At 37.0% G+C, this 11,008-nt stretch overlaps 1 protein-coding gene across 1 annotated transcript in view; it reads right to left on the bottom strand.

Annotated features, from left to right (window-relative positions):
* Nucleotides 1-307: 307 nt before the first annotated feature.
* The window catches only part of SNX7 (sorting nexin 7), a 30,567-nt gene continuing 19,866 nt past the window's right edge, over nucleotides 308-11,008 (bottom strand). Inside the window, exons 8-9 of the mRNA XM_075760012.1 lie at nucleotides 8,902-9,054; nucleotides 308-712 (exon numbers count right to left, since the gene is read on the bottom strand). Coding sequence (XP_075616127.1) covers nucleotides 632-712; nucleotides 8,902-9,054 — 234 coding nt within the window. The 3' untranslated portion in view covers nucleotides 308-631. The remainder of the gene's footprint in view (nucleotides 713-8,901; nucleotides 9,055-11,008) is intronic.

Raw genomic sequence — 11,008 nt, 5'->3', positions numbered from 1 at the left:
TGTCAGTTTTTTCTTTATCCTTTAAAAAATGTCAAATTGAAGATGTTTAATAGACATGTAAATACTGAAAACTGAATTAACACTCCTTTAAAGCAGCATTAATCTCACAGAACACATTCAGTATCTTTCTGTACCATGTTGCCATCGGGTGACTAGCAAAATCTATTAAAATAACCCTAAAGAGCTCCTTGAAGAATATACTAGGTAATTTTACAAGTACGGGAAATTATTCAACAAAGAGAATATAACAAGCACGCTAAAATACCAAAATACTTCATAAAGGCTAGGATACAGAATGAAGACAAGCTTTCCTCATTAAACTTTTTATTAAAATGGAGGGTTTTTACATATTTAAAATATTTTATATCCAAATTATGCAATATTTATGAAAACAATTGTATGCAAACACTTGCATAAAAATATGAAAATCACAGTTAAGCAATATAAAGCAATATATAGCATTTTCCAAAATGTATTTCAGGACTAAAATACCTGAGTTTTCAATAAGCTGGTTCCTGCATTTCACTGATTTTTAACAGTTAAATTTCATAATGTATCTGCTCTTGTATAAAGCACTTCTTTGGTTTGGAGAAACTGCATGGAAAAGGCAGAGATCAAGCAGAGATACTACTCAAGGCCTGTCTTCAGAATCTTCTTCCACATGAAGATCCACTGTTTGAGATGCCAGGAAGGACTCCCATGTAGCAAGGCACTTAAAAAAAAACACAGATACATATGAATATAGCAGATAGATTCCTGTAAAACTGGTAGCCAAGGAGAAAAAGAGGGAAAAAAATTAGCAGAATACATATCCATTGTCACAAGCTGCTTTTGTGGGACTATGGTAAGAGCAAAATCTGGTTTCCTAGGCAGCTCAGTGATAGGCAAAATGTTAGCCAACATGCTGAGTGAGCTGTGAAGGTCACTTTTACATTATGACAAGCGCACACAGTGTGAGCACGGTAATTGTATGTGTTAGCATGGAAGATACTAATGTTAATTACGCTCTTCTTTAATCTCTCCCTTTAGTTACAGGCAAAGATCTCTTCCAAATAGAAAGCACACTGTCAGGCACAGTTCCCTTGTAATCTCTGTGGATTCCTATTGTATACCCAATTTTCCTTCCAAGTTAAATTAAAACAAATTTTTTCTGAACACACAGAGAATTCATTTTTCCCCTGAGTAATGGGAAAGCAATGGGACCAGACAGGCAGGGGGTGGGGAAATTGTCATCCTTACAACAAGTGGCATTTCTCTCCTCATGGAAAAATGTATTTATAATTGTACAAACTATTTTTTTTTGAAGCACCAAGACGGTAGGCAGTAAAATAAATAAAAAAAAAATATTAAAAAAATCCCCAAATGACTTTCGTTCATTTTGTCTTAAATGAGTTTTGGCAGCTTGGCAAACTATTAGAAATCATGTGTGTTGAGAGTCATGGCAAGGCTATCACTAGGTAACCTGTAGCGTGCTGATGCTTGATACCCAAAGTACCAGGTTTCTACTGTTTCAAGTCATTAGAACAGGGCAGGCAAACTCATGGAATAATTTGGGAAAAAAAACCCCAAACCACCTTGAAATGTAAATGTTCTAATAAAATTTTTACTTATACACTCATACCTGTTGCTCTTGACAATGCAGGTTATTTACTACTTATTGTACACAGTTTTTTTTTCATGAAGAATCTGAAATATTCACAATAAAAAAAGTCTTCTGAAATTTCTGAGGAAATATCTTCCTTTATATTAAAACTTGGACAGCATACTCCATTTATCTGAACTTTGAATTAAATCAGTACCCTGAAAACAGCATCATTTCCTGAGTGAAAACTTTTGCCATAAGCTATTCAAGCCACAGTAATTTCCTATGCCCAGCTACAATGAAGTATCTAGCATCCATCTGTCATTGCTTAGGAGCCCTGGAAAACACACTAGCATTCATGCTGCTTGAACTTACAGCCACCTAACTGTCTTATTAGACACTTCTTGTGAATGACTTCAAAACTCTGCCATTAAATATGTAGATTTAATCATATTACACTAAAGAGCCTAGGTCCTGGTATTATTGCATAGCTATGTGCAAGCAGACCAGACAAGTGGGAGGATATGATAGTCATGAATAATGTTAAAGCATAATCTCAGACAGCAAAATGAAGGAGACACACAGGATGACCGGAGTTGGGGAATCCATGATGACTCAAGGACGCAGAACCAAGGATACCCATAGAACTATGGGTGACAAAAGTAACGAGAAACAGAAAACAAAAGTCAGCAGCAATTACGTCTTTCAAGACATACAAAAGTAGAAGACGTGGGCCTGCAAGATAATGAGAGGGTAAAACAGCCGACTGGCCAAAGAGATCACAAAGAAAAAAGTATGCGGGAGCTTATTTCTGCGTAGGTTTTCGGTTGTTATCAGGCATGTTAGAGACTGTTCCTGTTATTCATATATTGAATAGAAACCATGAATCTACTCCCCCAATCTTTCTTTTCTGCTCTTGCTGACAAAATCCCCAACTAGCTTCTGCTGCTTTTGCACACAACGTTTTGCTGCTGTTCAGAGCGCATCTAAGGTTTGAATTAATGTGAAAAGAGAGGAATAACATGATAAAATTCATGTGGAAATCTGCTTTCTTCATTGACTTTTTGGAGAAATGTTATTTTTAAATGGTAAAAACTGAGGGAGAAATGGTGAAAATAGCATTAGCATGAACAGTGATCTGCAAGTGCTGCAAACTGATTTCTGACTTAAAAGGTCTTTTTGACCTTTTGTATAAGGCCTTTAAGGTTTGATCATTAGATTCTCCTCTACTTCATGTGACATTGTGGCAGCTGAGTCTGAGATGCTTGAGTTGGAAGGTGGCATCTTGGTTTTAAAATGTCAATGAGGCAGCTGCTAGCAATGTGTCTTCACTGTGGTGCTCGGACTCAGATTGCTGTTTGCTAGAGCCCAGCCTGGACTAACGTCCTAGAAAGCTGCAAGGCACGTCTGTTCTCCTCCGCTTCATCTAGGTGTGGGACAAGAAATGATCACTGTTTCTTCCGGAGTCTTTTGTTGGCAATGACTGACTCTTTTTTTGTGAACCACAGTTTAATTTATACCGTGTAACTCCATGTTCTGTAATTTCAGTAATGTGAATTAAAATACGTATATCAGCACTGGGTGGAATTTAAAAATGGCTTTCTGTTCTCTTTGCAACACCGAGCCAAACTGCATATGCTAAAATGCAATCACAATATGTTGTTTAACCAGATAGATACAACCTATTGAAGTCTTTCCAGACAAAGATGCAAAGCATTTTTTTCAGTTACACAAATTATTCTTTTAATTTATCCTCATTTATATAACCAAAACACATTTTCCAAAATGTAAGAGCAATGGTGGCTCATTTCACTGTCAGACATCACAGTGCTGCTACAGCTGACAAGTTTTATAATTAACCATAGCAAAACAAAACTAGGTCTCTGTGCCTTAGGCTCAAGCTTTCTATATTGTGAAGCATGAACTGCATAAACGACACTTCGTTAGTGATGTACACTTCAACATTATTAGAGAATGATTTTACTTCATTCCACTGAAAACGGAGATCTACATAGAGGATCAGCCAGCCTTCACAAAGGAGACAGAAAGGGAAAAAAAAAGAAAAACCAAACCCAGGAAATTAAATGTGCATGCCTAGGATTGAAATTCATAATCCAATTATGTGTAAAAGCCCAGCAGAAGACATAAAAAAGCCTAAATACACAAAATGAAATAGCAAAAGCTTAAATAAGGCTACTTTACCTAAAATATTCTGATTACTACTGCAGGTCACACATCTATTCTGCAACATCATTTTTAGAAAAAATAGCAGAAAGGTTTTCATATAGTACAATTGCCTATCTAACTAAAAAGAAGATACAAAAATAGAACATGTAGTAGGGATGGTAACGGAAGCAGTGTGCCACGTGCCATGTGTGTTTCTTTTCCAGTTCCCTGTTTTCCACGGTTGATACCTTAAAAATATCATTTATGATGGTATTTTCTGGAGTAGAATCTGAAAATGAAATCTTGTGTGTGTCTGAAAGGCAGACAAAAATACTTCCATAGTTTCTGGGTGCAAGGAAACAAAAACTAGAGTGCATAGAAACAGTGATTCCCACTATAAAAAAAGTCTCCCTAAAAGTATTTAAAATAAATTTTTATGGTTGAAGTGAATGAGGATTCAAAGATGGATCCTGGCTTTGAAGTGACATGCACAGAGGGAAACTGGCTCAGCCATGTGGGAGCTTTTGAAAATCACATGAAATTTGTTAGCTAAATTCCCAGGCATCGCTAAGGTAGGATGTGATCAACATGCATGAGTGTGGTTTTGCTATGCAACCAAATGACTAGTTAAATGCATCACTACATGGGCCTCTAGGGCAAACAACAAATCTCATCTATTTTTCTACAGCTTATACTAACAAGGGCTTTGGAGTTAGAGGAAGTTGCTGTAATGGGGAAGGAGCATTGTTTTGCCTTAATGAATCTTTTGGAGCAATCTATGCCTGTACAACAATGTAGGTCACAGAAATAAACTAAATTATGCTTGAAATAGTTAGGAAAATCAGGAAATTATCTATATTTTTGGAAAAGAGTAAGCTGTGCCAATACCAACAAGAATCTCACTATATAAAAGGTAACTTTAGCTTTTTATCTGATTAAGCTGCAAAGGTTTAACAGGATTAGTTTGACACGAGAAAAATAAAATCAGAGGCTACACTTTAAAACAAAGGCTCGTCCATGCACAAGAAAAAGCCTGTTCTTTCAATGCCAAAACTAATTAAGTATCATCCTACATTATGAAAAAAAGTCCCAATCTGCCTGCATTTACTTGAGTGCCTCATGAGCAGTGGAAAACCACACTCTTGTGTATTTGCTGGATTTATAATGTCTAACTAGTCTTTGGATTGGGCTGCAAAATCTAGTGACTTATTCCAGTGTTTTTTTCTGAACAGAATAGGTTAGCAAAGTTCTTTGCTGAGAAAAATTAAAGTGTTTCTTGTTCTTTTGTGCTGTAAATATCCTAGACTACAGTAAACACATGAGAAAAACAAAAGGCAAAAATGTAGTAAATGTTTAATTGCTCTTTGAAGCCAGAGTTCAAAATTGGTTTTGTTTTGCAAAACTGGTTTGGTTGTGCTAACTTGTACCAGGAACACTTCGGACAGGCTAGCTAAATAATAATACCACCACAAATAACTTTGAATCTTGTTTTGGTTTTAGTAGTGCTGCATCTTGAGGGCCCTGCAGAATATCTATACCTAACTTAATTAAAATACTCCAGGTGACAATCAGCTTTCTCAGCTGTAAGCTCCACCCTGTGGACAGTTTGTGATTTCAACTGTTTGGCAGATATTCTGGACTGAGGGGTGACATTTCAGAAAACAGTGTCACACCTAAGGCATGGGGGAAAGGAATAAAATAAATGGTGTGGTGTTAACACATACTTCATTCAACAACTTTTCTCTGTAAGGCAAACAAGTGGATGCTATTTGCTTCAGAAATAGGAGTCAAGTTCTGGATTTTTAGAAATCATCCCTATTTTAGCAGTGCACTCACAGTCATTATTAATGCAGTATGTTATTGGCTTTAAGCCTTACAGAGAGACTTAAGCATGTATTTTAACTCTTTTCCAGAAGCAAAGCAAAGGAAGTAGAGAACTCTATGAACTCTTGAGACCAGCTACAGGAATACCAAATGATTGGTCAGTCATGGTAATTCTTGGCTACTAAATGACATATTTAAATGTATTATAACATAACTTGTATATTATCTCAGGAAAGCCTTCATTCTCATAGGTCTGCATAGGAGCACCCTGTAAATTTGCAACACTGGGCTTTAATTAGCATCTTTGTTACCACAGCATTGAGAGCCACAAAGAGATTGGTGCTTCCACTGCTGTAGAAACAAAGGAACGCTTCTTATTCAATTATATTAAATGTAGATAGTGAATAAACTGGAAGGCTAGAGAAATATCTCTACTTGTTTTGAATTAGTAAATCCAGAGAAATATAATTACAGGTAACACTTTAAAGTAGCACTTCATGTAATGTGAAGATTACTTCAGCTTAAGGGAGACGTACTCTTTTATGCTAGCTAAGTGATGCTTGAGAAGTTGACAGCAGAATCCTTAGGCAACCACAATTAAGGAAAAATCCAAACAAATGTAAGGTCATACTCTCTCCCCACATGGTGACAAAGAGGAAATTACATTTTAGAAATTGTAGTGTACTTTGACACACTGCTGTGTTGTACTTGATCGCACTGGCTTTAGTTCCATACAGTCTTGAAGGACTGGATTCTCTACTGCAAAAGCCACCAGAAAACATGAGATACCTCGTTACTCTGTAGTTCTCAGAAATTTAAGGGATGCAGGGAATGGCCACTAACAGGAATGACTCCTGGTCAGGTTGTGCACCTGGGAAATGAAGTCAGCTAGACTGGGGAATGATGAGGAGCACAGTGAAACACTGCTGTAGAGAAGGGAATGGGACACTGCTTGTGGGGAGGGAAGAATGGGAGTTGAATTGGGGTGGAGTGTGGCGGGGGAACCTGTGGAAAGGAGGAAAAGCAGGTAGTGACTGAGGAGATGAGTCCTCATAGGAGATGGCCAGAAGAGCTGGGCAACTGAATCATATCCATGGCATCTATGGTGTCTGGGACTATGCACAGAACATGCTTTGGGGGAAAAAAAAGCAAGAAATAAGGTGAGGGATGCTACAGCAAGGAAAGGCTTAGTAAGCATCAAATGCATGAACAAGTAGTTTAACTTCGGCCACGTGAGAGAACGTTAATGATGCAAATAATGGCTGAACAAGTGAAAAACACTGTAACAGGCACCGCACTTGTGCATGAGTTTAGTGAGACTCAAACTATTATCTTTAAGGCAGGATTTTGTTTTCTACTGGAAGCGTAAAAATCATATTCTGATTCTCAGGTTTCTGAGATTCCCTTCCTGAAGTTTCACTTCCAAACAGTGAAAGCAGATGTCAGGCCTTCTTTCTGCTGTTTTCAGGAACGCATTACACACTTGTAGTTTGTAATATAAGGGCCTCTGACAGTAATCACTTCTCCGATAATTAACCATCAGCATTAACCACAGGTCTCAAATAAACATGCATATTTTAGATCAAAACTCGCAATCTAATATTAATTTTATCAAATTCTCTTGAATTTCAGGATTAAGATAATGATTTTCTGATAAAAGAGAAAAAAATCGGTAAGCCCTCAGTTTGCAAACAAGGAGGGATACAGTTAGCACAATGTTTCCTATTACTGCAACAGCTGCAGTAAGATAAGGTATTTTTTTCTAAAATCTAGATCTACTGAGATGTAACAACAGAAACATTTTATGCAGATTTCAATATTCAAGAAAAGCACCAAGAAAGAATAATGTCTCAGTATAAACCAATTTGTCCGTTATTTCAGAGGCTATTTAAGAAGAACCACTGGCAGTTACAGAGATAGCTGAACCATTTTCTGCACTGTGACTTAATGACAGTAATTTCATGTACAGTACAAGGTTTGGCATTCTGAATTAAAATTCTAATTCAGCAAAAAGCATTTCTAAACAGGAAAGAGAACCAAAGAAGTATTTTTGTGTTTTAATTTATCTAATCTTTCATTAACAAAGTATTCCAATATATTTAGCATCATTTTAACATACATATTGGTGATATAGAAGTCAGAGATCATCAATAACTGAAGAAAATGTGAGAGGCTGCCAAAAGCTTGCTGCCTGATTTCAGAAAATATTTTGATCTTAATATGTAACAACAGATTGTCAATGTCCGTGCATCTCACAGACTGTATGTTAATTAATTAGACTCGATGATCAAGAGCTCTGTCTTTTCAATTATGTTTGAAGAAAATGATTTGTAAAATCAGGACACTGTCATTGGCTAACGGGCAATCCATAAGAAGTTCAAAAAACAGGATTGGAAGTTACAGATGTCAACATATATCTGTGAAAATTATGAATTTTTGATTAATAGATGGCTTAGTGTATTCCAATTTTTTTTCCCAAAATAAGGAGAAATTTTTTTAAAAATTCAAGACATCTGGGATATTTTCAAAATGCGCATTTCAATCAACAACATGTTACCCATGAAGAAACTTCATAGAATGCCTAACATATTTTATGTTTTCAAGTTCTCTTTCTTAGTACATATTCTTGTAACAGGGAATCCTTACCAAGAATATTAGTCGTGACATTTGAGTTGAAAAAAAAAAAAATCTAATTTCAACCACTGTTCTTTCTTTCTGAAGTAGTAAGTTTCAATTATAAAAAGATTCAATTTACTAATTATATACATTTGCAGAATTTATATTTTTTTAAAACTGCAATAAGTTTTTCATATTGACTTCTCAAAATTGTATTGTTCTTCTTTATCCTTATGAAGTCTGATTATTCCACAAAAGACAATTCCTTCGAGAAATAACAATGAGGACTTCCTGAATGTGCTGTCTGAAATGGCATCACATTTAAATGTTTTCCTCATACAAGATCATTTACAGAAGTTTGAGCTTTCCAGAGCGCTTCTTCATGCAGTTACAGCAAAAGGTTTCCAAACTGAAATCTAGCAGCTGACACTGAACTGAAAAATATGTTCCAAATTGTTGTGGTTAGTAAAACAAGAGTGCCCTCTGTCGATGATGAACTCAGGATCAACCACTTGGGCACAAATAAAATACGTTTTGCTTCAAACATGTCAAATAAATTAAGGATAACTGCCTCCCTCTTCCCACAAAAACTGATTCTGAAGTTAACACAGGTTTGAACTAAAATGCAAAAATTTCTCTTTACAGATAACCCATGCACTTCTCCACCGAAATAATCGATGAAAAAATAACATTGCTATGAGAAAGTGTTTTACCTCTTCATAGTAACGGAGATTATTCTCAGCCACATTAATAAACGTTGATCTCATATCACACTGCATGTTTTGCTTCCACCTGTCCCAATCCGCTTTCAGAGCATTATTGGCACATTCGACTTTGTCTTCAAGCTTCCCAATCTCTTCTGAGAACTAAATATGAATTGTAAACATTAAAAAATATTAGAAAAGTCACCATTTTGAAAGTGATTGAAATCAAATGAGTGTAGTGCAGACAAACAGAACTGCAGAATTAAGGTTGGTATTTAACTTAGCACAGGGGTAAATCCAAATTTTATTCTTAATGAATAACATGGTACAATTTCTTAAATATTAATAACAGAAATTCTACACCAGAATTAGAAGTGTTGCTGAAGATACTTTTATTGACTGAGAAGTTACAGACTCTGGCACCTCTTCACTAGCACTTGACAGTAATGCATCTAAAAAGGAAAATATAGAGGGTGTTACTGAGGCAGAATCAACTTACACAAATTAGATTTGGCCCTAAAAATTGAGACAACCCTGACAGACACTTTGATGAAGACACTCAGAAGAAACCCGAATGGGGAGACGACAGCAGAAATCAAAAGCACAAATTTTCTGCTTTCTTGCCTATCACCTTGCCATCTTTTCTTGTGGAACTAACCTCTGTGTGACCATGTGAGGGAGAGAGGAATACAGAAGCAGAGAAAGAAATTAAACCAAAGGACTTCTGCAGAGAAGAAACTCTTTCACATCTAGAGATCATCTAGTCTTGCTAAAGCAGGTTCACCTAGAGCAGGTTGCACAGGATCGCATCCAGGCTGGTTCTGAATGTCTCCAGAGAAGGAGACTCCACAACCTCTCTGGGCAGCCCGTTCCAGTGCTCTGTCACCTCAAAGTAAAGTTTTTCCTCATGTTGAGATGGAACTTCCTGTGTTCCAGTTTGTGCCCATTACCCCTTGTCCTGTCACTGGGCACCACTGAAAAGTCTGGCGCCATCCTCTTGACACCCACCCTTTAGATATTTATAAGCATTGATGAGATCCCCTCTTGGTCTTCTCTTCTCCAGACTAAACAGCCCCAGCTCTCTCAGCCTTTCCTCATACAAGAGATGCTCCAGTTCCCTCATCATCTTTGTAGCCCTCCACTGGACTCTTTCCAGTAGTTCCCTGTCTTTCTTGAACTGGGGAGCCCAGAAGAGGACACAGAACTCCAGATGTGGCCTCACCAGGGCAGAGTAGCGGGGGAGGAGAACCTCCCTTGACCTGCTGGCCACAGTCTTCTTAATGCACCCCAGGATACAAATATGCAAAATATTATTTCTGCTTTACTGAAAAGCTCAAGTTCGATCATGTAGCCAGACCAGTAATCAAACTATGGACAAGGGTAATTTCAACTACCAACACTGTATTCAGTATGAAAAGGTTAATCCAAAGTTTAAATGTAGGGAAATTACCTTTGAAGGAATTACAGGCAGCTGGATTCAGTATCTTGGGCATGTATCAAGTTAATTGCCTTTCCTTCAAATATCAAAAATGAATGCACACAGAATACTGCAAACTGAGTATTTTTAGATGATTTAGAGTAGGAAAGGCAGTGAATCCATTTTCTGCTTTTGCAAGAAAAAAGTCCATACATGGGAATAAGCTAGGCTACACACATAAAGAACTTCTTCGACTTAGAAGTCCTGGCTGCAGCAGCTTCCCCTTATCTCATTCTTTATATCTTTTAGACATTTATTTTACAGTATGTTTTTGTCTTGCCTTTTCTAGGAACTACGAATTTCTTCCATGGTATAGTCACAACGTGAGGTGGACAGGCAGACTGTTCTACATCCCTGCCTGGATATGCGGTTTAAACATCATCTCTAAAGCCCAAAAGAAACTGTGTGTTGTATCAAAGCAAAGGCTGGACTTAAGGTCTAAAGACAGCATTATGCTGCACTTCATCATCTCAAGTAGAGAGGGTTTTGGTTTGTTTTGGGGGTTTTTTCACAACTGAAAACAAACATAAATGCCACCCTCTTCACCTGCCATGACAGCAGAAATCAAAGAAGAATGGTTTTGTCTCAACAGAAACACCTACCTAGTCTGTTCCTCATTTACAAGGTGTAAATTGTTAC

Source organism: Balearica regulorum, chromosome 8 (genome assembly GCF_011004875.1).
Source record: "Balearica regulorum gibbericeps isolate bBalReg1 chromosome 8, bBalReg1.pri, whole genome shotgun sequence".
In the NCBI taxonomy this organism is placed as follows: domain Eukaryota; kingdom Metazoa; phylum Chordata; class Aves; order Gruiformes; family Gruidae; genus Balearica; species Balearica regulorum.
Note: the sequence above shows the minus strand (reverse complement) of the source record. Positions and strands in the feature narration are given on the sequence as shown.